This window comes from Natrix helvetica (genome assembly GCF_964273705.1).
Source record: "Natrix helvetica genome assembly, chromosome: 7".
Classification (NCBI taxonomy): Eukaryota; Metazoa; Chordata; class Lepidosauria; order Squamata; family Natricidae; genus Natrix; species Natrix helvetica.
In genome coordinates, this window is record NC_138558.1 from 14,591,188 (window position 1) to 14,618,845 (window position 27,658).

General features: G+C 43.4%; 1 protein-coding gene across 1 annotated transcript in view; it reads left to right on the plus strand.

Annotated features, from left to right (window-relative positions):
• LOC309395467 (E3 ISG15--protein ligase HERC5-like) overlaps positions 1 to 27,658 on the plus strand; it is a 42,132-nt gene that overhangs the window by 1,053 nt on the left and 13,421 nt on the right. The window contains exons 2-15 of the mRNA XM_081959731.1: positions 1,832 to 1,952; positions 5,654 to 5,730; positions 6,462 to 6,683; positions 10,061 to 10,152; positions 11,327 to 11,457; positions 13,185 to 13,336; positions 14,113 to 14,186; positions 14,531 to 14,634; positions 17,592 to 17,651; positions 18,580 to 18,682; positions 20,007 to 20,181; positions 22,547 to 22,713; positions 24,369 to 24,470; positions 27,222 to 27,260. Coding sequence (XP_081815857.1) covers positions 1,832 to 1,952; positions 5,654 to 5,730; positions 6,462 to 6,683; positions 10,061 to 10,152; positions 11,327 to 11,457; positions 13,185 to 13,336; positions 14,113 to 14,186; positions 14,531 to 14,634; positions 17,592 to 17,651; positions 18,580 to 18,682; positions 20,007 to 20,181; positions 22,547 to 22,713; positions 24,369 to 24,470; positions 27,222 to 27,260 — 1,619 coding nt within the window. The remainder of the gene's footprint in view (positions 1 to 1,831; positions 1,953 to 5,653; positions 5,731 to 6,461; positions 6,684 to 10,060; positions 10,153 to 11,326; positions 11,458 to 13,184; positions 13,337 to 14,112; positions 14,187 to 14,530; positions 14,635 to 17,591; positions 17,652 to 18,579; positions 18,683 to 20,006; positions 20,182 to 22,546; positions 22,714 to 24,368; positions 24,471 to 27,221; positions 27,261 to 27,658) is intronic.

Genomic DNA, 27,658 nt, shown 5'->3' on the forward strand with positions numbered 1-27,658 from the left:
GGACCTTGGAGGTCTTCTAGTCCAGCCCCCTGCCCAAGCAGGAGAACCTATACCGATTTAGATAAGCGACTATTTAGACCGGAGGTCCCCAAACTTGGCAACTGTAAGACTTGTGGACTTCAGCTCCCAGAATTCTCCAGCCAGCATAGGTGGTTGGAGAATTCTGGGAGTTAAAGTCTACAACTCTTAAAGTTGCCAAGTTTGGGGACCTCTGATTTAGACTCTTCTTAAAAAATCCAGTGATGGAGCGCTCACGGTTTCTGAAGGCAAGCTATTCCACTGATTAATTGTGTAAATTGGTTAATTTACTGGTTAATTTATTGGTTAATTTACACTGCTTAATCACACCAACGTGCCTACCATCCCTGTCCTTAAGTTTCTTTTTATTTGTATCCATTTTATGTATCCAAAATCCAAAATACATATATATGTAAACATATATATGTTTGTATTTGCGTTACAACCCCTGGTATGCCCAAATATGGGAAGGAGCTCATTACTCCCCCTTTCTGTCCTTCGGCTCATTACAGAGGACCATCCAGGCAGAAAACTATATATTTTTTATTTTTAATGTTAATATTTTTAATCTTTATCAGCACAAATACAACACATATATATGTTTATACATATATATGTTGTCTAATACATGCTTGATGAAATAAATAAATAAGTAAATAAATAAATAAGTCAATTCGTAAATCATTTTCCTCACTCTTAGGAAGTTTCTCCTTAATTCCAGGTTGCTTCTCTCTTTGATAAGTTTCCAACCATTGTTTCTTGTCCTGCTCTTTGGTGCTTTGGGGAATAATTTGACCCCCTCTTCTTTGTGGCAGCCCCTCAAATACTGGAATACTGCTATCATGTCACCCCTAATTCTTCTCTTCTTTAGTGTAGTGTGTGTGTACTGTATATCTTTGGTGTGCCCTCTGGTGAGCGACCAGTGAGTAAGGTAGAGGGAGTAACCCAGTCAGATTCGTGAATGAGGGAGGATTTGAACCTGGGCCTTTCAATACTTTTAACCCATGGGGTCTGTCTCTAGTCCAACACTTAATCCAGGGATCTCCAAACTTGACAACTTTAAGACTTGTGGATTTAAACTCCCAGAATTCCTCAGCCGGCATGGCTGGTTTGTGGAATTCTGGAAGTCCACCACTCTGAAAAAGTTGCCAAGTTTGGAAGCCCCTGTTCTAAGCCCCCGAGCCTGTTTGCAGTGTCCTATCTTGTTAAAAATGACAATCCCCACGAAAAAAAATTGCAAGTTTATCAGCATATTAGTTTTGTCTCCTAAATGTTGCAGCCTTCCTAGAAAACAGAAAAGTTGGTAAGAGATGAGGCTTCTTCAATTTGGCACCTTGGCTGATTAAAAAAGGCAAAGGCATCCTGTGGAGTTAAGCCTGGTGACTATATCCACCTTATGAAAAGTTTTTCCTGCTCCTGGGATATTTTTTCCCCAACTTCTCAATTTAGCCAGTAGCCTCTGTGTTTCATTTTATTGTTGTTGTTACAGCTTGGCTGTAACTCATATTTATGACAGTTGCAATGTTCCGGGGTCATATGATCAGGTTTTACACCCTTCTGACTAGCAAAGTCAATAGGGAAGCCAGATTCACTTGACCATATTACTAACTTAAGAGTTGCAGTGATTCATTTAATAATTGTGGAAAGAAAACGGGGCATAAAAATATGATTGCCTCTGCTCCTCTCTAACTCCCACTTCACAATGACTCCAGCCTTTCAGTCCAGCAGAATTCCTAATGTGGCATAGTACCAATTAAGGTACAGTAATCATTGGTGAGAATCATGGTGGACATTGTCTTGTTATGTCTTGCAGGGAGCATCTCCTCAAAAGAGAAGATATACTCACTGGATTGTGAAGCATCTCACCTGCTTATTCTCTCATCAAATGGAAAGCTTTCAGAGCATGATATTACAACCAAACCCCCACAAATAAGGTAGGAATTTTCTTATTATATATTAATGGTAAGGGAGTTGGGGTTTTTTTTAAACTTGAATGAACAAGGCTCATGGGTGAGAGAATAATCATCATTCAATTTGCTGATTCCATGACTTCATTTCATTTCATTTCATTTCATTTATTAGCACTTATATACCGCCCCCTCTCCCGAAAGGGACTCGGGGCGGTGTACAGTCCGTATTAAAAAACACCAAATAAAATACATGTATGCATAGGAGGAGGATAAAATAGGCCAAAACTGTACAGCTAATAAGTAAACAATATAAAAATTTAAAATATCATACAATTTATACACTATCCCTCTAAAAGCCAGTAAAAAGTATATGCCAGGGGGGTAGACGTTGTAAATTATGCCAAACCAGCCAGTCGGAACAGGTGTGTCTTCAGTTTCTGTCGGAAGGAGCGGAGGTCAGTAGTGGTTCTAATGTCGGGGGGGAGGTCATTCCAGAGGGTTGGGCCCATCACAGAGAAGGCCCTACTCCTCGGTGTCGCCCGTTGGCATTGCCTCGTGGACGGCACCAGGAGAAGGCCCTCCCTGTGAGAGCGGATTGGCCGCAGGGATGTGTGCGGGAGGATGCGATCCCGCAGGTAACTAGGCCCTATGCCATGGAGCGCTTTAAAGATGGTAATCAGAACCTTGAACCGCACCCGAAAGACCACAGGTAGCCAGTGCAGCTCGCGCAGGAGAGGTGTTACGTGGGAGTACCTAGTACTCCCCATGACTATCCGCGCGGCTGCGTTCTGGACTTGTATACAAAGAAACAGATGCTTTTAAAAGTAAACTTGATAGAAGAATGTCTCTGGGGATTCTCAGTCATCCAGGTCTTGGCTGTCCGAAAAGTACTTTTCAAAAGGCAGCTGGACTTTCTTGGGTTATTTTTCCTTGAAAACATTTCATTTCTCATCCCTGAAGTGTCTTCAGTTCTGATCGAAGAATGCAAGATTAAAACAATAGGGTTATTTTTGTTCCGCAAATTTCTGCTTTCCTTTTTGCTGTGCTTATAATGAAAATAAACATGAATGCAATTAGCCACCTGAAAGTTTTCTTCCAAAAGAAAAGGAGTTGTATTCTCACTATTTTGGGGCACATTTTTAAAAAGAAGACAATCACATACCTAGAGGTGCCACAACATGTATTGCCTTCCCTTCCTCATTCAGATTCTTATTTTTTAAATAATTTTTTTTATTTTTAATTTTCAAAACAAACACAACACATAAAATCTTCCTTCTTTACATACTGTAGAAAGTGTATTAGTTGGTTACAAAAGGCTTTCAACCAGATTCTTAATATAAACATTCAAGAGACCTTGGCCTAGGACTGAACATTGTAGCAGCCCAATATCTCTTTCCAATTGTTTATTTATTTATTCCTTCATTCAAATTCTATAACCGGCCATCTGATTACCGTATTTTTCGGACTATAAGATGCTCTGGACTTTAAGATGCACCTACCTTTTGGGGAGGAAAACAAGGGGGGGGGAACCTGCCTTCTGCCTCCAAGCATCCATCCGGTATTCATCTGGTTTATTTGTCACGGCCCATTCACCGTGGTCTGTTTGCCGCCACTCATTTGCCGCCGCCACTGTCCGTTCACTGTGGCCTGTTCAGCATGGCCCATTCATCTGTTCGCCACGGCCCATTCTCCGCAGCCACCTGTTCACCTGCCTGTTCACCGCTGCTGCCCGTTCGCCATCACTGCAGCCCATTCTAGAACAGCTGATTGGCGCCATACCAACCCCCTCCCCCTACTGAGTATAAGATGCACAGACATTTCCACTGACTTTTTTGGGGAGGAAAAGTGAGTCTTATATTCTGAAAAATACAGTAATTGAAAATGCCAGCATGTTTACTACCCATGGATTGATCTTAATATTTGATTAGTGCCATGAAGTCAATCTTGGACTCTTATTGACTACATAGCAGGGGTGGGTTCCTGCCAGTTCTAACCTGTTCTATAGAAGAAGTTCCACAAATCTACCGTGCCGTTTAGAGCCGGTTCCAGCTCCCTCCCCCCACCCATCCGCACATAATCAAGATGAAGAGCGAGAGGAGGAATTCTGGGAGTTGAAGTCCACAAGTCTTAAAGCTGTCAAGTTTGAACACCCCTGGGTTTTTTTTTCTCTAAAGGGTTAGGAGTGCAAGGGTCTTGTAACGTGACAGCTTTAAGACTTGCGTGCTTCAAATGCCAGAGTTTCTGAGCCAACACTTTGGTTGCTAAGCAAGAGCATTGTTAAGTGAGTTTCACCACATTTTAGAAGTTGGCCATGCCCATCCAGTCACATGGCTGGCAAGCCACTCCCCCAAAGCAGGCCACACCTAAAGAAGAGGTTCTAAAAAATTTTGAAACCCACCACTGCTACATAGATACCTTTTCTCTCTGATAATCCTTTTCTTGATGCATTCAAAATAACTGAATGAAAGAGTTGGAAGGGCCTTTGGAGATCTTCTAGTCCAATCCCCTGCTCTAGCAGGAAACCCTGTACCATTTCAGACAAATATTAGCCCAATCTCTTCTTAAAAACCTCCAGTGTTGGCGCACCCACAACTTCTGGAGGCAAGGGCTTCCACTGATTCATTGTTCTCTCGGGAAATTTCGCCTTAGTTCTAGGTTGCATCTTTCCTAGATTAGTTTTCATCTGTTGCTTCTTGTTCTACCCTCAGGTGCTTTGGAGAATAGATTCTCTCTCTCTCTCTCTCTTTCTCTCTCTCTCTCGCCCCCTCCCTCCCTCCTCTCTCTCTCTCTCTCTCTCTCTCTCTCTCTCTCTCTCTCTCTCTCTCTCTCACACACACACACACACACACACACACACACACACACTTCCTTCCTTTGTGGCAATCCCTTAGATACAGGTAGTCCTCAACTTACAACCACAATTGAACCCAACATTTCTGCTGCTAAGTGAGACATTTGTTAATTGAATTTTGTCCCATTTTACAACCTTCCTCGCCACAGCTGTTAAGCGAATCACTGCAGTTGTTAAGTTAGGAACACAGTTGCTAGGTGAATCTGATTTTCCCATTGACTCTGCTTCTCAGAAAGTCGCAAAAGGGGATCACATGACCCCAGGATGCTACAACCGCCATAAATATGAGTCAGTTGCCAAGCATCTGAATTTTGATCACATGACCATGGGGATGCTGGAACAGTCTTTAAGTGCGAAAAACAGTCATAAGTCACTTTTTTCAGTGCCGTTGTAACTTTGAGGCCTCGGTAAATTAACTGCTGTAAGTCGAGGATAAGTTCCAATACCTGTATTGGAACCCTGCTATCATGTTGGTCATGGCTACCGTAACCAAATCCCTTTCCCTTGCTGTTGGTCATCTTCTTCTCTTTTCTTCCATCTTCCCCAGCATTAGGGCCTTCTTCATAGAACTGGACCTTCCCATAATGTGTCTGAAATAAGGCAGTTTGAATCTGGTCATTTATGCCTCAAGTGAGAACGACTGGTAGAGTCATATGAAAATACAGAGCTATACTATATTGCCAAAAGTATTTGCTCACCCATCCACATAAATCAGACTGTTGTGAGCGAATACTTTTGGCAATATAGTGTATTTGTGAAGCACGCCTCTCAATGACCGGTATTTTTAATCCTTGACTTCCTTGTCTACTTCTTATAGAAGAGGTGTTGATAACTGAACAGCATATATTCCTTTTTTTCTTTTTTCTTTTTTCAGGCTATTGAAAGAATTAGGAAACAAACAAATTGTTCAGATTGCATGTGGTGACCGTCATTCCATGGCTCTTTCAAAAGGTATTGGCTGCTTGTGCACTTCTTTTAACAACTCTCTTATTTGTCTTCTACTTCAGTTGGGATGTCAGCAACAAGCAATTGTTGTAGAGATAAAATCAAGGAAAAAGATTCCACATGTACCATTCTGAACTCTCAAGGCAAAATGGGATAGAAATTCTTTCTTTCTTTCCTTCTTTCTTTCTTTCTTTCTTTCTTTCTTTCTTTCTTTCTTTCTTTCTTTCTTTCTTTCTATCTATCTATCTATCTATCTATCTATCTATCATCTATCTATCTATCATCTATCAATCAATCAATCAATCAATCAATCAATGGCTCTGTGAATGTATGTTCCAGCATAACTCTGGAACGCCTAAAGCAATTTCAACCAAACTTGATACACAGATGACTTACTCTCTGGAAACAAATACTGTGGGAGTAAGACACCCCTAACACCCCTCGGGGGCGGGGTGTTCTTTTAAGATACAGCCTGTTTTGCCTTAGAATGGCTTCTACTGTACTGCCATAAAATGGCTTCTACTGTACAGCACAGTGGAGTTGCCGCGTTTAACGGCTTCGCAGTACTCCACAACAGGGCTCCCTCTGGTTAAGAGGGAAAATCCAACATTAGAAATTACGTTTGGTCATTTGGACATTTTTCCCCTATAAATAAATACTCAGGCAATGCTGGGTTATCAACTAGCATATAGATAAATATAAAAGGTTAACGGCTTCCTTTTATGTGCTGTATTCAGGAGGAGAACTCTTTGCCTGGGGTGAGAATGAACATGGCCAGCTTGGAATGGGAAAGGTGATGGGTCACATTAAGGAACCGCAGCTGGTACAAGCAGTGGAAGGCATTCCTTTGATTAACATTGCAGCTGGATCTGCTCACAGCATGGTTGTCTCTATGTTTGGGACTGTTTACTCTTGGGGAAAGAATCTGTATGGACAACTTGGCCTTGGAGACACAGAAGGTGAGGAGAAATTGTGGAAATGGAATGGAGGAGAATGTCAGGGTTCCATATAGCATCCAAAAGTAAATCAGAGTCCAAGGCAAAGTATTGCTCAAAGTTCCAATTTATTAAGAGAGCCATGTTGGCACATCTGGGAAAACCCAAATCTGAAAGTTTTCCCCACCCAGTTGAAAGTTCACGATCTTGCCCCCACACCCACTAGTCCATCACATGGTCCAATCTCCCATTGCCATGCTGGCAGTTTCACCCATCCAGTTCCGGTCAGTTGCAGAGGTGCAGAGACAAAGGATGACCTTGGCTTTCTAGAAAGAATTTTGTTATGGCTACATATCATCTAACTCCGTACAATCCCCCCTCCCATTTTCCCACAATAGAAAAGGCATAGTAGAATAATAGAAAGTGTGGCGGGCCAAAGATCCAAAAGGAATATGGCTGCAGACCTGACAGAGACATTTGAGATATGCTCATTTATAATCATAGGAAATGGGTCACCTGAACATTGGTCTCTGAGCTTGGTTATTTCTTGCAGACATTTCTTCACCAAACTAGGTAATATCATCAGTGCACTGAAAACAATCAAGTTCATCAGAGAGCACCAAGGACTGTGCATCTTCTAGGATATGGGTGTGAAACTCGTGGTGTCACGTTGCTGTCACGTGATGTATCACTATGTTTTCCCCTTCGCGGAGCTGGGATGGGTGAGGCCTGCATGGGATGCGTCTGGTCCATGGGCCATCAGTTTGACACCCCTGTTTTAGGAGAAGATGGTCCTGAGGGTAATTTAGATCAACACATCTGGAAAGCTCTTCCAATAAGAAAATTCAATGGTGAAGCCAGCAAGGAAGGTTGCAAATTACACTTATGTGATGTTCCAATTAATGACCATGGTAATTTGCTTAATGACCATGGAGAAAAAATTACAAAATCAGATGCAGTCCCATGATGTCTCACTTAATGTCCACACTGCTTAACAATGCATTTTGGGGTCTCTATTGTAGTTGTAAGTTGAGGACTACCTATATGTTCCTAAATAGAGAAAGGAAGCACAGTACTTGATAGAGAATCCAATTTTGTATGTAAAAAGAATTTCAAACTCTGCCAAATTATTTTATTTCACTCTGTGTGTGTGTGTGTGTATGTGTGTGTGTAGTTTTATCAACAAGAATAAAATGCAAAACAGAAAAACAGAAAGACATACATCCAACACTAACAATAAAAAAGAAAAGGAACTGTACAAAAAAGGGAAAACATGACCCAAATATTAAATCAATTTAACATTAAATATAAACATAGAATTCACCATGACTGGATGCTGAGAAAAAAAATAAGAAAAAGATTGATAAATCCCCGCCCCTTTACATAACAGGTCTACAAATAGTTATAAGTTTTCCCATCTCGATTTAACAAAAATACTAAATTAAATAAAGAAATATTCCAAGTAAGGGGATCTCTATCTGATAATCAAATTGGCCCAACATCTGGACCATAGAATGAATGAATGGGTGTGTGTGTGTGTGTGTTTTCGTAGATTTTCACGGTGTAGGTATGCTGGTCTTGTTTATTTGGGTCTTTTCCCGTGTAAGATTGAGATTGTCTTGGCAACGTTTGGGCAAGGTCTAGCTCGCCATCTTCAGGCTGGTGTTTTTGGCTTTGTGTTTTATTCACTTTACTCACAAAAACACGAAGCCGAAAACACCAGCCTGAAGATGGCGAGTGAGACCTCGCCTAAACATTGCCAAGAAAATCTCAATCTTACACAAGAAAAGACCCGAATACAACAAGACCTGTGTGTGTGTGTGTGTGTTTTAAGTAAGTAAGCTCCCCGTTAGGAGAGCGAGTGTGCAGAGAAGCGTAATGAGAGTGGTATGGAAGAACATGCACAAACCAGCATACAGAGACACCGAATAGTATAAATAATAGTAGTTTACTATGTGGAAATATAGAGGTATTCAAGTTCAATTTAAAGTCCAAGTCATACACGATTCAGTCAGTCAGTTGTCAATGTTCTAAGTTAAGGAATGATCCTTCAAACACAGCCCAGTATCAAATAATCAGTTTAGTACTCAAAACAGCTAACAGTAGCAAAAACACAGTAACTCACGATACATCCACCGATCAGCCTCTAACAAACTGAGAACTAAGTCATTCTGGCTCCCTCTTATGGCTGCTTGAGGTAACAGCAACCAATCACATTACAGCAGTACATAAAGAAACAGTACTACCATCCTGGTTTATATATTGCTAACTCAACTGTTAGCTTACATTCCTAACTGTGTGTGTGTGTGTGTGTGTGTGTGTGTGTGTGTGTGTATGTATCTATGTATCTATGTATCTATTTATTTGTGTTACAATCCCCGGTATGCCCAAATATGGGAGGAAGCTTACTACTCCCCCTTTCTGTCCTTCGGCTCATTACAGAAAACCATCCAGGCAGAAAACCATATTTTTATTTTTAATGTTGCCTTTTTATATTTGTGTTGTATTTGTGCTGATAAATAAATAAAGGGAGACTAGTATAGATCTATTTCAAGCTATTTAGCTCTCATCAGCTAGCCATACCCTTACTGGGATTTGAACCTGGGCTGCATTACATATTAGGCAGGAGTCTTAGCCACTAAGCCACAGGCTCTCCTCCTTATCAGCTGAGCCAGGGAAATAGGTATGTATTTGTGTTACAACCCCTGGTATGCCCAAATATGGGAGGGAGCTCACTACTCCCCCTTTCTGTCCTTCGGCTCATTACAGAAAACAATCCAGGCAGAAAACCATATTTTTATTTTTAATGTTGCCTTTTTATAATTGTGTTGTATTTGTGCTGATAAATAAATCCCAGTAAGGGTATGGCTAGCTGATGAGAGCTAAATAGCTTGAAATAGATCTATACTAGTCTCCCTTTATTTATTTATCAGCACAAATACTATATATATATATATGTGTGTGTGTGTGTGTATGTATGTATGTATGTATGTATGCATGTATTTGTGTTACAACCCCTGGTATGCCTAAATATGGGAGGAAGGTCACTACCATGCAGGCAGAAAACCATATTTTTATTTTTAATGTTGCCTTTTTATATTTGTGTTGTATTTGTACTGATAAATAAATAAAGGGAGACTAGTATAGATCTATTTCGAGCTAATTAGCTCTCATCAGCTAGCCATACCCTTACTGGGATTTGAACCTGGGCTGTATTATATCTTAGGCAGGAGTCTTAGCCACTAAGCCCTAGGCTCTCCTCCTTATCAGTTGAGCCAGGGAAATAGGTATGTATTTGTGTTAGCTTAGTGGCTAAGACTCCTGCCTAAGAAATAGATATATATATCTATTTTGCCCATGTCTGGACGTGGTTATGTTTAATTTTCCTTTTTACCTTTCAGATAGATACATTCCTGAATATGTGAAGGCATTGGAGCATAAGAAGACAGTTTTTATTTCATGTGGTGGCGAGCACACTGCAGTTCTCTCAAAGGTTTATACTGACTAATTTTAAAAACTTTTCATCTGATCTGTATGATACCTTGTATGCTATCTTCCTCTCAGATTCACTTTCTAGGAGTTTGTCTCAGAACAAGTGAGAGAGGTGCCAGTCCTCATGATGTTTCTGAAGGCTAGAAAGAGTCTTGGAAAACTGTTGAGATGAACACTGGCCCACACAATATTCTGAGGCTCTTTCTATAAACAGAGGGATAGAATCAAGATCGCGTGAAGTGTTAATACTAGTTAATAATGCCTTGGTAAAGCCACACTTGGAATACTGCAGTTTAGGTCGCCACGATGTAGAAAAGATGTGGAGACTCTAGAAAGAGTGCAGAAAAGAGCAACAAAGAGGATTAGGGGACTGGAGACTAAAACATACAAAGAACGGTTGCTGGAACTGAGTATCTCTAGTTTAATGAAAAGAAGGACTAGGGGTGGCATGATAGCAGTGCTCCAGTATCTCAGGGGCTGCCACAAAGAAGATGGAGTCAAGCTGTTCTCCAAAGACTGAGCAAGAAGCAATGGGTGGAAACTAATCAAGGAGAGAAGCAACCTAGAACTAAGGAGAAATTTCCTGACAGAATCATTAATCAGTGGAACAACTTGCCTCCAGAAGTTGTGAATGCTCCAACACTGGAGCAGTTTTTGAGAAGAGATTGGATAACCACTTGTTTAAAATTGTGTAGGGTTTCCTGCCTAAGCAGTGGTTTGAACTACAAGACCTCCAAGGTCCCTTCCAATTCTGTTATTCTATTCTATTCTACCTTGCGTTGACTGGGTTTGCTTGTCAGCAACTATACAGAAAGGGAAGGTGAATGGACGTGAATAGTGGACCTGCACGGGGTGGGGAGAAGGCTGAAGGCTTCTAGGAGTAGTGGGACAGGAAGATGCTTTTCAGGAAGCTGGGACAAGTAACAGGAGCTCACCCCGTTACGGTGGCGCTAGGGATTTGAACCGCTGAACTGCTGACCTTCTGATCGACAAGTTCAGCGTCTTAGCCACTGAGCCACCGCATCCTGTGTGTTGCAGAATATTGACTCTATCCTTTCTACTATGTACTGCCATTCCTCCTTCCCTTCACAATGTGTGCAGTTTTTTTTTAAACAAGCCGAGCGACAAAGGCTTTGTGTCGAGCTATGCCATGTTTTTTCTTCTTTCCCATTAAGGATGGATTAGTCTGCACCTTTGGATCTGGCTGCTTTGGACAGCTTGGCCACAATTCCACCCGCAACGAGCTGTTTCCACGTCTTGTGGCAGAGCTGTTTGGTGCACGAGTGACTCAGGTGGCCTGCGGAAGGTGAGAAAAACCCTTTTCCTTCCAAATATTTGATGGTGTCCAGAGGACAACTAATATCAAGTGAAATCAGGAAAAGGTTCCTGCCCTCCAAAGTTGTACATCAGTGGAACAGAAGCAACAACAAGCAAGAGAAACACATACCGTATTTTTCAGACTATAAGACGCATCAAGATTTTGAAGGGGTAAATTTTAAAAAAACAAGTTTTTGCACTCTGCCGGCCTCCCAAACCCTTCTCATGCCTCTTTTTTGGGGGAAAAAAAGGAGGGGATGCAGAGGTTTTGGGAGGCTTGTGGAGTACTGCTGGGAGCTGGGGGGGGGACAAAAACGATCAAAACCAGCCCATTTTTTGCTCGTTTTTGCCCTCCCCAGCCCTCAGGAGCACTTTAAAAGCCTTCCAAACCCTCTGCACGTCCATTTTTGCAAAGGGGCGAGGTTTCGGGAGGCCAAAAATGCTGTATTAAGTGTATAAGAGGCACACAGGTTTTCAGCCTCTTTTTTGGGGGAGGGAAAGGTGCGTCATATACGCCGAAAAATACGGTACATCGATATATGCTGTTGAGCTGCCCTTGAAGACCAACTGGAAGCTTCAACTGGTCCAGATTACAGAAGCAAAAATGATGCTTCAGCATGTCTGTCGGATACCTCTGCTTCAGGAACTGTACTGGTGCCCAGTATTGTTCTAGGTTCGATTCAAGGTGCTGCTGATTGCCTATAAAACCTACATAGCAGGACCCCTAGATTACTTGAGGGCCCACCTATCTTCCACGCTTTCTTCCCACCCAGCATGAGCCAACAGAGTCAGTGTGCTCCAGGTTCTTCCAGTGAAACAATGCCATGTATGATGATCAGAGAGATTTCTCTGGAATGAGATTCCTTCTCATTGCAATGTTCTAGGGCCATGATGGCGAACCTATGGCACGCGTGCCACAGGTGGCACATGGAGCCATTTCTGAAGGCACGTGAGGCGTTGCCCTGTCAGCTCCAGCGCACATGCGTGTGCTGAGAAGCTGATTTTCGGCCTTGATTTTCAGCCATTTTTCTCCCTTTGGAGGCTTCCCTGAAGCCTCCGGAGAGAGAAAAGCGGTCCAACGGGCAACACAGAAATCTGTTCCCAAACCTCCGCTTTGTGTGTTGGGCTGTTTTTCCCCCTCCAGAGGCTTCAGGAGGCTTTCCTAAAGTCTGTGGAGGGCAAAAAAACAACCTAATACGCCTTCTGGAAGTCCGGAGGCTTCAGTCAGGCCTGCGGGCATGCGGGCGGTGGTGGTGTTCTGCACGCATGCACCGGGGGAGCGCATTGCATTATGGGTGTAGGCACACATATGTGCAACTCCCCCCCACGTTCCCCACGCTTTTGGCATGCCTTGACAAAAAGGTTAGCCATTACTGTTCCAGGGACATGAGATCAACTTTTGCCACCTTCTGACAAGCAAAATCAATGGGGAAGCCAGATTCACTTCATAACCAGGTTACTAACTTATCAACTGCAGTGATTCACTTAACAACTGAGGCAAGAAATCCTGTAAAAAGGGTCAAAGGTCACTGAACAGAAATGTTGGGCTCAATTGTAGTCGTAAGTCGAGGACTACCTGTACTGCTTCAGAGTCTTAAAGAAACAACAGAACAGGAACACGTTGTGGTCAACAGTTGTAATATCTTCTCAGTTTATAAGGGCCTGATGCGATCAATAAAACTTCTACCTGTGAATTATCTATGATTCTCCAAACAGATGGCACACTTTGGTGTATGTCCCGGCGCTTGGGGAAATATATTCATTTGGCTATGGAGCAGAAGGGCAACTTGGAGAAGGAAGAACAAGTGACCAACTGGTTCCTCTTCCTCTCAGTCTGGCTATTCATAATGAAAAACACATGAAGAACAGTAAGTCACACCATTTTACAAGCTGAACGTTATACGCAAAGGACAAGCTAAATCCCAAAGCCTAAAATAAATTTTCAGATTACAATAAACACAAGGATGCATATAGAGAGATGTGAGTAGTAGGGCAAAATGTGACCCAGACATACACAAAAAGGCCACGTCAAAGAAAAAAAGATTGAGATAGGATATTGGCTTGTGGTTATAATTATGTTGCCTTGCTAGACAATCCAGCTTTGGCAGTATAAGTATTCTGAAATAAGTTTCAGATTCTAATTCCGCGTGCCAAGATGGTTCTGGACATGCAGTGATTGATCCTGATGAGATAGTGAGAAGTTTCTTTTTGTGAAGTAGCTTGCACTCTAAGTAGCATTAGCCAAAGTTCTACTAATCCAGGGATGTCAAACTCGCAGTATCATGTGACGTATTGGGACTCCCCCCCCTCTTCGCTAAACCAGGGTGAGTGTGTCCAGCCCGTGACATAGCCAGCCCGTGGACCGTGAGTTTGACACCCCTGTACCAGTAATGGTATTCTCTTTTCTTCACTACCGGTTCGGTAGCGGGAGTGTGCACGTCTGGGCATGCACAGAACCTTCTGTGCATGTGTAGAAAGTCCGTGATGACGTCTGGGTGGTTGGGCGGAGTCTCATGCCGCTGCCACTATCTGTTCGCCCAAACTAGTGCCAATCGGCAGAATGCCTTGTACTAACCAGATTCTGCATAGAAATCTTTCTTAATCTTAAGGGAAGAGTCACTCTTTTTTCTGTCTCTTACTAAAGGAAGTACCTTGGACAAGGTAGTTAAAATCATTGCCGGAGACAACCAAAGTATTGTGCTTCGCCTGGAGGAAAAGGTAACCAAATGGGGAACTTGCCAATAAACATGTATAATTTCTAATACAAAATGCCAACATTTACTTGAACCCTGGAGTGGGGGGGGGAAATGGAGATTTTACAGTATCCTTCCCCTGCCACGCCCACCAAGCCACGCCCACCAAGCCATGCCACGCCCACAGAACTGGTAGTAAAAAGTTTGGAATCCCTTCACTGCTCTTCATGGATTTTTCATGAAATAATTTCACTATTTTTATAATGCTGTTCTCTGCATTAGAGACCTTTATATACAGCTTTTCCTGATCTGTGGTTTAAACATTGTACAAGATATGTGAACATAATTTTTACCTTTTTTTCCCCCCAGAATGCATACAGTAATGTAGTGCAAACACTAGCCACAGTGGAGGAGGAGAAGGTTGCTAAGTGGTTGTCCAATTCAGATCCCAGCTGCTGGAATAATATCAAATGGTAAATGCCATATGGATAATCTGATTTCTGCAGTTCTTTCAAACAAATAGATAGGTAGTCCTCACTTATCAGCAGTAATTGAGATTGGGAACGTCATTGCTAAGCAGTGACGTGCGGTGAGGTTTATGGCTGGTGAGGCTGGTGACGTCATCAGGAAGGCAGGGAATGGGACCACGTGTGCTGGAGGCTCAGGCTGCCTCAGCCTCCAGCACATGTGATCCCATTCCCCGCTTTCCTGAGCGTGCTCCGCCGGCTCACGCTCCACAGTCCTTGAAAGCGACTGGGGAACGACAAGAACCTTCCTGCCTCTGCTGGACTTTGCGCGCTCCTCACGACTGCATACAGTCACGAGGAGCGCGCGAAATCCAGCAGAGGCAGGAAGGTTCTCGTCGTTCCCCAGTTGCTTTCGTGCCTTCGTCATCCGGGAGCGCCGACAACATTTCTGCTTCCGCCCTCCGCAGCTCCCGGGCGCGCCCGGATGGAGGTAGCCAGAATTTAATTTAATTTTAATTTAATTTAATGCTTCTAGACCGCCCCCTCTCCCGAAAGGGACTCGGGGCGGTGTACAGTTCATACAAAATATAACAAGATACAATAAAATTAAATATGTACAGTTGACAGTTGACATGGAGGAGGTTAAAATGCCGTTAAAAGAACTGTACAAAGCAGATATAAAATAAATTCAAACCCCTAAAAACAAATACAGTAAATTAAAAAAAACCTAAAATAACCAGATATAGTACGTTTGCCAGGAGGGACAGTTGAATTATGCCAGGCCTGCTAATCGGAACAGGTGAGTCTTCAGTTTTTGCCGGAAGGAGCGGAGGTCAGAAGTGGTTCTAATGTCGGGGGGGAGGTCATTCCAGAGGGTTGGGCCTATCACAGAGAAGGCCCTGCTCCTCGGTGTCGCCCGCCGGCATTGTCCAGTGGATGGCACCAGGAGAAGTCCCTCCCTGTGTGAGCATATTGGCCGCAGGGATGTATGTGGGAGGATGCGATCCCGCAAGTAACTAGGTCCCGTGCCATGGAGCGCTGGCAGTCGCTAGGTCCCGTGCCATGGAGCGAATGGCGGTGAGGCAGTCCGGCGGGCGAGCGACCGAGGATCAGGCTGCCTCACTCGCTCTTTCGTCTGGATGACGAAGGCACGAAAGCGACTGGTTCCCCAGTCGCTTTCGTGCCTTCGTCATCCGGGAGCGGCAACAACATTTCTGCCTCCGCCCTCCGCAGATCCCGGGGGCGCCCGGACGGATGTATATAATATTATAATATTATATATATATATATATAGTATATAATATTATATACTATTATTTCATGAAGAGAGGTGAGGCTCTGCCTCCCCTGCCTCCCCTGACCGCACGTCCCTGTTGCTAAGTGATGTGGTCATAAAGTGTGAGATCATTGTGGGCTCATTGGCTTATGACAGCAGTTCCAGCAAATCCCAGTTGCCATCGTTGGTTAAATCCCATGTGGATGCAGCTTCTTGCAATCATATTTTCATCACTTGTGGCCTCCCGCTGGCTTCCCCATAGACTTGCTTGTCCAAAGTCAACAATGTTGGCCACAAATGGACACTGCATAGCCATAGCTATGAGCACTGACTGTAAGTCCCCCTTGTTTGGTGCCATCGTATCTTCAAACTGTCGCTGAATGAGTGGTCATTAAATTACCACTCTCTGCTGTAAGTTAGCATTTGTGAAACAGTCTCATAAATCCAGAGTCAAATGCAACTGATTGATATCTAATCAATCGAAATCAGGTTGATGTGTTTCCCCATTTAATGGTATTAGTCTCATTTTAGAAATTCTTTAGGGATTCTTTAAAGGGACACGGTGGCTCAAAAGGGATGCGGTGGCTCAGTGGCTAAGACGCTGAGCTTGTCGATCAGAAAGGTCAGCAGTTCAGTGGTTCGAATCCCTAGTGCTGCGTAACCAAGTGATGTCCCCTTATTTGTCCCAGCATCTGCCAACCTAGCCATTCGAAAGTACATAAAAAATGCAAGTAGAAAAATAGGAACCACCTTTGATGGGAAGGTAACAGTGTTCTGTGCACCTTCAGCGTTTAGTCATGATGGCCACATGACCATGGAGACATCCTTGGACAGCGCTGGCTCTTTGGCTTTGAAACAAAGATGAGCACCACCCCCTAGAGTTGGGAATGACTAGCACATATATGCTAGGGGAAACTTTACCTTTAGGCATTCTTTGGTTTAAACTAAAGTCATTGATCCTTAATTTTAGCCTAAAAACCACCAATATATTTTATATAAGAATATGCACGTAAGTACATACATATGTTACACTATTTCTTTTTCAAATAAGCATTTCAAAGAGCACATAAATGTATGTGAAGCTCAAATCAAACAACTTCCTAATAGATATGTCAAACAGAAACAACAATAATTGTCCGCACCTCCTTATTGGGCCATGTAGATTGCAGTCCAAGCCTAACCACCTTCCAAGAGCATTAAATATTTCTCTTTTCATTTTTAATTTATTAAAAGTAAAGTCTTCTTTACTATCTTTAGCTGCATCTAACTTTGGCGTTCACAATATATCTAGAAGATGCTAAACTGGAGGAGACTGTTGTAGACATTTTTTGACATTACTTCACCAGCAAACTGGTAACTTCTGGATTCCTGGATCTATGAACTCCTGCAAGTAACTTTATGGCTTTTGATGGAAGAAAAGATCTTTTATGTTTGTCTTACAATAGAGAATGTGATAGAAGTGGTCTTGCTGTTGTTATTTCTCTCTTGCCCTTTTATTACAAAATCTTTGTAATTTCAGTACTATATGACTTTCTGCAAGGGAGGAAAGGTACCACAAAATTCATTTTCAAAAGGAAGTTGGAAGCAGCTAGGTAGCTTTATACGATTCTTGACCATTTCATCTTAGTTATAAATTTCTGAAATCAAACTAATACAAACACTGCTTGTGTTTCTTTCCCATAAACAGGAATATTAAGTTGATCTTCTCATCAGCAGCTTGCATCAATGGCAGCTTTCTACAACAGAGGTAACTTGCATCCATCAAATAACTGATATATTTTCTAACTGTTATTATAATTTAAGGAAGACATGCTTAATGTAGAGCAAAACTAAAAAGGAGGTGTATTTATCAGGGGTGGCGCAGTGGTTAGAATGCAGTATTGCAGGTTAATTCTGCTGACTGCCAGCAGTTCAATTCTGACTTGCTCGAGGTTGACTCATCCTTCCCTCCTTCCAGGATTGGTAAAAAGAGGAGCTAGATTTGTTGGGGGCCCATATGCTGACACTATAAACCACTTAGAGAGGACTGTAAAGTGCAGTGAAGTGGTATATAAGTCTAAGTGCTACTGCTATTGCTATCAGTCTTTTTGGACCATGCTATTAGTGTATGTGTGTGTGTGTGTGTGTGTGTGTGTGTGTGTGTGTGTGTATATATATATATATATATATATATATATATGTATATATAATGTTGTATTTGTGCTGATATATATATATATATATATATACACACACACACACACACACACAGATTACTTACTTTCTGGAAACAAATACTGTGGGGGTAAGACACCCCTAACAGCCCTTGGGGGAGTGTTAAAATACAGCCTGTTGTGCCTTAAAATGGCTTTTACCGTACTGCCTTAAAATGGCTTCTACTGAAGTTGCCATGATAACGGCTTCACAGTACTCCACAAGGGGGCTCCCTCTGGTAAGGGGGAAAATCCAACATTAGAAATTGCGGCAACATTCGTGGAAGGAGGGTTGGGATAAATAAATATCCCAGCAGTGCCGGGTTATCAGCTAGTTATTATAAAAGAGGTCTGGTTGATACAACCTAGTGATCAACAGAGTAACCTTCATACCCAAATCTAATCCAAATCTTTCACAATCTGTAAATTTCCATGAAGTAGAGAAGTGGCTATGATGGTGATTGATCCATATGTTTCCCGCAGAGAGGAAAAATTCAGAACATTTGAAAAGACTGTTGGTGTTGATATGTCAGCTGTTCTTCTTTTCTGTAAGAAGATTGCCACTAAGCCTAAAGTCTTCACAAAGGTATAATGTGCCCTTCAGATTTCACAGATGGGATATAATAGAATATTTCCTGGTGTTTGTCTTTGGGGAGTAAATAATTCTGAGTGGGCCGAGAAGCTTGTAAGAAAGCTTTTTATACCAAGATTGTCCCTGTAATTTAGGGATGTTGCAGAATGCAGAGTCTATTCAAAACCAGCAATTCTTTTACCTAGAGCAAGGTGTCAAACTCAATTTGATTGTGGGCCGCATCAGGGTTGTGTTTGATCTTGGGGAGGGGGGTGGCCAGGGTGTGTGTGGCCAGCTTGATGTCACTCATATCTGGGGCGCTTGTGGCAGCCCAAGTGCTCTGCCAGAAAACACAGGCTCCCGAGCTCTGTTTTCAGCGGGGACAGCCTCCCGCAACCCTCTGCCAGTGAAAATAGAGCTTGGGAAGGCCGCTTGCAGCTCCATTTTGGCTGGCAGAGAGTTGCAGGAGGCGGTTCCAGCTGAAAACGGAGCTCGGGAGTTCGTTTTCACTGGCAGAGGCACCACGAGCCAATCTTTCACTCTTTCCAGGGCAGTCCAGTGGGCTGGATCTGGCCCCCAGGCCTTGAGTTTGATGCCCCTGTTCTAGATTATGCTGCCAATTCATGTGCATCCCCCTTGCAGAATATGTTCATGGCATACGTGTTACATAGAATGTCTCCCGTGATAGAAAATGAAAAAAAAATGCAGAACTATCTCTGACAGATACTGTAACTCTCAGTCTGTCCCTGACTTATATTTCAAATATTTTCTCTCTGATTCTCCACAGTAGACTCTGTGCTGTGTTCAGAACTGTACGCTGTTTTGTCCCATTTGTGCACTGTAAGAAAGGTTAGGAAAGTGTTGGAAGGAATCTATCAAGATACTGTGCTCAAACATTTCATACAGATAGTCCTCGACTTACAACAGTTCCCTTAGTGGCCGCTCAAAGTAAACAACGGTGCTGAAAAAAGTGACTTATGACCATTTTTCACAGTTGTGGCCTGTGACGCATCTCCATGATCATGTGATCAAAATTCAGATGTTTGGCAATTGGTACATATTTATGAGCCACGGTGGCGCAGTGGTTAGAGTGCAGTACTGCAGGCTACTTGTGCTGGCTGCTGGCTGCCTGCAATTTGGTAGTTCAAATCACCCAAGTCTCAAGGTTGACTCAGCCTTCCATCCTTCCGAGGTGGGTAAAATGAGGACCCAGATTTTACCCACCACAAGTGGCTGACTCTGTAAACCACTTAGAGAAGGCTGTATAAGGAAGCAAAAAGGAAAACAGGGCTCAGGAAATGTGTTAAATGCACTTTCTTCTTCCTTTCTTCTCTTCTAGGTGAAAAAGTCTTTGAAGAGCCTTCTGCATTGTCCCCTTCAGGCTCCAACCTCGCCAGAAGCACTAAGGTTCTTCCTCATTGTCCCCGTACTGTTACATAATCAAGATTTCGATCTCCTTAGTCAACTGGCAGAAGCAATCTGCAAACTCCCAGAGAAAGGCAAGCAAGCACTTGGTAAGGCAGGTGCTCAATTGCTAATTTCACTGAAATGTCAAGCTTCCGGAGAAACATCAAAACTATTTGAGGAAATCACCTCTTCCCAATTTTATTTATTTATTTATTTGTCAAAAAGTACAAGGAAACATGTATGAAAACACATGAAAAATGGCACAAATAAAGGAATATAAAGAAGCAAAACATAGCCATAAACACATACAAAGGGTACATATAAATGGGGACAGTAGGATAGGGATGGTAGGCAAGCTGGTGCGCTTATGTATGCCCCCTTAGGGACCTCTCAAGAAACACGTAAGGTCCACGGTAGACAGTTTAAGGTAAAAGGTATGGAGGTTAGAGGAACTAACCAATTCCACCTGTCCATCCTATGGTTTTTGGCTATGGTTTTCCCAGTTGCAATGTATGGCTGTGAAAGTTGGACCATAAGAAAGGCTGAGCGGCAAAGAATTGTGGCCTTTGAACTCTGGTGCTGGAGAAGACTCCTGCGAGTCCCTTGGACTGCAAGGCGATCCAACCGGTCAGTCCTAGAGGAGATCAACCCTGACTGCTCTTTAGAAGGCCAGATCCTGAAGAGGAAACTCAAATACTTTGGCCACCTAATGAGAGGGAAGGACTCACTGGAGAAGAGCCTAATGCTGGGAAAGACTAAGAGCAAAAGAAGGAGGGGATGACAGAGAATGAGGTGGCTGGATGGAGTCATCAAAGCAGTAGAACTGAGCTTAAAGGGACTCCAGAGGATGGTAGAAGACAGGAAGGCCTGGAGGAACATTGTCCATGCGGTCACCATGGGTCGGACATGACTTTGCAACTAACAACAACAAATCCTATCAGGCCAGCCAGAAGGGGCTTGTTGAAGAACCCATCTTTTAAGGAGTTACATCTGATGGGATCTAGGAGATGGGCCTTTTCTGTCATGGCACCCACGCTTAGGAACATCATTCCCTTCTTCCCACTAGCTCTGACCCCTAGTAACCTCCCAGAAATCCCTCCATATGTGTTTTTTTTTCAGCAATCCTAGGGATCTTTTGGAAATAGGGGACCTATATGATGGCTTCGTTATATGTGAATCTTTTAAATGCTCTCTCTTATTTATTTGTATATTTTCTTGTTTTAATGGTTGCTTTAAGGAATGTTTTTTTATAGCTTGTTTGTAGACCAAAGTCACATTTGTGAGATGGATAGTTGCATCAGTTTGATAAACAAATCAAATATTACCCAAATAACCCAGGTAGTCATTCTAAGATTTTCTTGGGTAATAAAGCTACTCCCAATAACTCCTGTTAGAATAGGAACCAGATTTTCCAATCTCGTGACCACCATCTCTGCTGCAATCCCAGCATACCTGATCTCTACAGCAGAGCCCTTCTTGAAAGAAACAGACATTCTGCCTCCAGAAGTTGTGGCTGCTCCATCATCACTGGAGGTTTTGAAGAAGAGATTGGATAGCCATGTCTCTGGAATGGGATAGGGCTGTGATGGCAAGCCTATGGCACGGGTGCCACAGGTGACACACAGAACACTCTCTGCAAGCACGGCAGCTATCACCGAAGCGGCGTGAAGTGGAATCACCGAAGCAGTGTGAGCTTAAATGGACTCCAGAGAATGGTAGAAGACAGGAAGGCCTGAAGGGCTATTGTCCATGGGGTTGGATGGGTTGGACACAACTTTGCAGCTAACAACAAAAACAACAAATTAAACAGGGCTTCCTGTTCTGTCCCGTGATTCTAATGAATATGCAGACTCAGGCTTGGCTCCACGACTAATGACAGAGATAAAGCCACCCCTTGACTAGGAGCCTAGAACGCTATCTTCAAGAAACCAAGATTAGACTTACGGAATGCTTTCTCAACGGCTAGTAAAGTGGACTGTTGTTTCCTGCAAAGATTCCCCTCCCGTCGCTCCACCTATAAGCTCTTTGGGAGGGGCCACAACAGTAGACACCTGTCCCTATTTCCTTCTGTGATGTCTTCTCCACAGCTGCTCCCTTCTCTTCTCAGCTCTACGCACACTCATATCAGGGACAACCTCACTCTGTTCCTCCTCACTGCTCCCTGACTCAGATGCCACCTGGTGGCCAACAGGCCTCTCTAATCCCTGCTCTGACTCCAAACACCCTCCAGAGTCTTCTTCATCCTCCAGAGCAGTCCCATAATGTTCATCGCTGTCAGAGTCCACCAACAGCTCAGCCGGCCGCTGCTGGGCCACAACAGCTTCCCATGTTTTTGCTTTAATTTTAATCTGCCCAGATTCTCTAGCCTTACCCATAGCAAATCCCTAACCGTTGTATATTTCACTGTAAATCAGAGTGAAGGTAAAAGAAAATGTTCTCATTGTATTCTTTGATTGTCTTCTCTCTTTTCAGAGACTCTATGGTCCAATTTAGAAGTGTGCTTCTTTAAGGATCTGGTGTCCATGTTTCAAAGGCTTATTGGTGTTAAGATGTTTTCGAACTATAAACAGCACGGCAATTGGTGTTTCAACAAAAGGGAATATATTATACTTCTTAAGGTTTTCCAAATGCTTTATGAGGTAAGAAAGAAATTTTGACTGAAAAGAATGAATAGTAAGTTTCATTGGCTTTTTTTTTCAACATTCAGTTTGAATTTTGTTTTTGTTTTTTTAGTTTCACTTATCTCCCCTTCCCCTTTTGTATTTTTCATATTTTGTACATTTTCCTTTCTTCCATTGTATTGAAACAGTCCAAACAATATAATTGATCCCTGCAACCCAACTTCACAGTGTATTGTGTATGGCTCTAGGGCAGTGCCCCTAAGGCAGGGGTGTCCAAACTTGGGAACTTTAAGACTTGTGGACTTCAATTCCCAGAATTCCCCAGCCAGCCATGCTGGCTGGGGAATTCTGGGAGTTGAAGTCCACAAGTCTTAAAGTTCCCAGGTTTGGACACCCCTGCCCTAAGGACAACCAGAAACTCCTGAATTATAACAATAGCCACCCCATCACTCCTGCCCCAAAGCCGTGGCTAGAGCCCCACTTAAAAACCAGGGCGGCATATTTCTGAGATAGGAAGAGCCTCCTCTATACTCAACTAGGTCTCAGCTCTGTCATCCATGATCAGATTAGATTGAGAATGAGGTGATTTTTTTGCGAATGAAGGTCAATAGATGTATTGCACGATCCAATCCGAGATGGTCACCAGACAGTAGTGGCCAAAATTGTGGAAACCATTTGGGAAAAGTGTATTTTTTGAGGTTTGATGGCTAATAACACCACTTTTTTGGGGGGGCAGTAGCAAAACTTCTTTTATTTACACGACTGTGAATTCCTTTCATTCAGAGTCAGCAAGGCCTAGCAAACAGTCTTTCAGAGGAATCCACACGCACCTTATCTCGTTGGGAGCGCTGCCCGATAACTAGTTTCCAAACTCAGGGGAAGGCAAACTTGGCACAGAGTCTCTTATAGTCACAAACAGAACTTTCCACTTTTGAAACGGCCAAATGAACGAATTGTTTCCTGCAAAAGCCCACTCCCCTATCGCTCCTCTCTTGTTTCCTATGGGAGAGGCCAATTCCCTCCAAGGCGTGGCTTTACTCCTAAGTTGACCCTGCTTTCTTAGTTGTTCTTGTCTTCTGGCAGCTCTGTGCATGCACACACTGGGAACAGGCTCCAGCTGTTCTTCTGCCTCACTGCTGTCTAGCTGCCTCTCTGCCTCTAACACAAAGCCCTCGTCTGAGCTTTTCTCAGCTCTCAGGACTGTCTCTCATGTTCCTCCCCAACGTCCTCACTGACTGTCCAACTCTGCTGCTAGCTCCGTTGGCCGCCGGTGGGCCACAACAATCGCCTCAATGCTGACCCCTTGCCTCACCCCCCCCCCCGTTATTTTGCCCTTCGTTCTGCATTTTGATTGGGTTGCATCAAAACTACAAGAGCACAGAAGCCGAACAAAAACGCCTCCTTTAAAAAAAAACCTTTGGAAAAGTTCTATTTAGGCACTGATTTCCTTAAAACTAATCTTTAATGGATTTGGGGGAAACTTTTTAAAAGTTACGCAGCCCTTGGGAACTTCCTTGTCTAGGGAAAAAAAAAACTCTTCTAAAATATCTGTGTGTTTGTTTTTATATTAAAATTAGGTGCAAATGCTGATAGTTTGACAAGTGTAGAATTTGTCTTAACTGATTATCTTGTCTCCAGATTAACATTTGCTTTAATTCTGTTTATAAATACAGGTAAATTGCAGGTCTGGCTTCAAAATTCATGAAAGCAATTTTTATATACCCGAAGTAAAGAAGATAATTTCAAATTGGGATGAGCTCCCATTCGATATCAATGTAAGTGCTTATTTTTTTTTGTTTTATTTTAAAATTTAAATTTGCCTGAATTCTGATGATTCTGGGTGGTCTTCAAATTAAAACAATATATTGCTTCCACTATATCTGAAAGTGGTAGAATAGTATTAAGCTGCATAATAGCTTTGGGTTAAGTGTTTGAAATTAGCCAATTGACTAGGAACAGTTCTTCAAATAAAATCACACAACACTCCTGTACAGTATTTCATTGGCGTGACTTCAGAGGTGAAATTCAGCAGGTTCTGACAGGTTCTGGAGAACTGGTAGCGGAAATTTTGAATTAGTTTGGAGAACTGGCAAATACCACCTCTGGCTGGCCCCACAGTGGGGTGGGAATAGAGATTTTGCAATATCCTTCCCCCAGGAGTGGGGAGGGAATGGGGATTTTGCGGTGTCCTTCCCCTGCCACGCCCACCAAGCCACGCCCACAGAACCGGTAGTAGAACATTTTGAATTTCACCACTGTGTGACTTGTTATATATTTCCTTTTGAAAGGAAGAGCTGAAATAAGCTGTGAGGAGGATGCAACAGTCTGAAGTGTGAAAAATGGTCAAAGTTTCAGTGTGACTTTGAATGGTCACTAAATGAATGGCTGTATGTTAAGGATTGCCTATATACTGTGTTTCCCCGAAAATACGACAGGGTCTTATTTTCTTTTTTACCTACAAAATATGGCTTGGGCTTTATTATGGGGGGAGGGTTTATTGTTTTGGGGTTGCCGGGCAGCTGCTGTCTTCTGAGGGGCTCCCAAAGAGCCAGGCACAGCCTCATGGGTGAATGGCTGTGTTGCGCTGTCGCAGCAGCGCAACACAACAGCCATGAAGCGACCACGCTCATGAGCAGCCACCTGGCAAACCCCCTTTGCAGCTGGGCACAGCGCCATTCACTGACCTAGGGGTATTGCCACGCCACGTGAGCACCTGTTCGATGCCGCCCGGCTCCCGCAGCTTGGCGCCTTCCAAATGCCAGTGAATGGCGCTCTGCACGGCTGGAGAGGGGGGTTGCGCGAGCGGCTGTTCCGCTCTCGCTCTCCCGCCTCCCAGCCTCACGATGCATGGCCCAGCTCTCATTACGGAGCCAGGGCATCTCCGCCACCGCCACCATCCCAGCCTGGCTTTTTCCACGGCTTCCAACCAGAGTCTTTCGGCAGTGGCCACTCTGGGCGCATGCTCTATGGTTGTGGGCCAGCTGCCTGCAGAGTGTACAACCATAGAACGTGCGCCCAGAGCGGCCAATGCCGAAAGACTCTGGTTGGAAGCCGTGGAAAAAGCCAGGCTGGGATGGTGGCAGTGGCGGCAGTGCCCTGGCTCCGTAATGAGAGCTGGGCCATGCATTGGGAGGTGAGTGAGCAACAGCGGAACAGCTGCTCACGCAACCCCCCTCTCCAGCCGTGCAGAGTGCCATTCACTGGCATTTGGAAGGTGCCAAGCCGCGGGAGGCGGGGGACAGTGAACAGGCGCTCACGCGGCTTAGCGATACTTCTAGGTCAGTGAATAGCGCTGTGCCCGGCTGCAAAGGGGGTTTGCCGGGTGGCTGCTCATGAGCGTGGTCGCGACAGCGTAACACAGCCATTCGCCCATGAGGCATTGCCCAGCTCTTTGGGAGCCTGCTCACAAGAGAGCAGCCACCCAGCAACCCCCCTCTTCAGCTGGGCACAGCGCTGCTCACCAACCTAGCGGTATCCCGAAGGCACCAAGCAACATGATCACCTTTGCCTCCCCCCAAGTTCCTGTGGCTTGGCACCTTTGGAATACTGCTAGATTGGTGAGCGGTGCTCTGCCTGGCCAGAGGTGGGGGTTGTCCAGGAGGCTTATATGCGTGGGGGGGGGGTTATACTTTTGCCCACCAGAAAAATGTGGCATGGTTGTATTATGAAGACATGTCGCATTTTCGGGGAAACACGGTATGAACACAGGTAGCCCTTGATCTACGACCACAATTGAGCCCAAAGTATATGTTGCTAAGTGAGAAATTTGTTAAGTGAGTTTTGCCCCACTTTATGACTTTTCTGGTCGATTTGCTAAGTGAATCATTTCACATGTTAAATTAGTAACCCGGTTGTTAAGGGAATCTGGTTTCCCCATTGACTTTTCACATGAGCCCGGGACACTGCGACTGTAAATAAATATGAACCAATTGTCAAGCATCCAAACGTACATGACGCAACCATGGGGATGCTGCAAATGTCTTTAAGTGTGAAAAATGGTTGTCATTTTTTTCACTGCCACTAAATAAGTCGAGGATTTCCTGTACACACAAACACTGAAAATCAAGTCAAAGTTGTAGTAATGTTTTTAATGTACTAATTATGCTTACTTCCTGATTATTGGGTGGTTGTATTTATTTAAAAAAGGAGGTATTAGGTAGCGTTTAGTGGCCTACATTTCTAATTGACTTTGACACTACTGGTAAAGTGTACATGAGGAAGAATTTAAAATTATCTTCCCTACACTTCATTCTCCTCACCAGATCTAAATTTGGAGATATAAAACTGCAAGACTAAAGAGCAATTTGCACTTCAGAATGTTCAGCATGTATCAGTGAGCTAAATGCCACTCTAAATAAAAAGCATGTGTGTCTATTTATCTGTAACTATAGTGGAAACTGATAGCAAATTTTTGCATAGAATAGCTCCCAGGGAGCATTGGTACTTATTCCATCAAGGGACAGTTCTTTAAGCATAATTGCAATGTAGCTTACTAATTATTTTTGTTTTTTTGTTTTTGGGAGCAGTTCTTGTTACGGTTCGAGTCGGCATGTTCTGATATAAACGTAAGTTGTATAGATATTATTTCATTAAGTTTATATTTCTTCTGGTCAAATGTCAGTTCTAGGCTGCATAAACAGAGAGATAGAATCAAGATCGTGTGAAGTGTTAATACCACTTTATAATGCCTTGGTAAGGCCACACTTGGAATGCTGCATCCAGTTTTAATTGCCACGATGTAGAAAAGATGTGGAGACTCTAGAAAGAGTGCAGATAAGAGTAACAAAGATGAATTAGAGGACTGGAGGCTAAAACATATAAAGAACAGTTGCAGGAACTGGGCATGTCTAGTTTAATGAAAAGAAGGACTAGGGGAGACATGATAGCAGTGTTCCAATATCTCAGGGGTTGCCACAAAGAAGAGTGAGTCAAACTATTCTCCAAGGCACCTGAGGGTAGAACA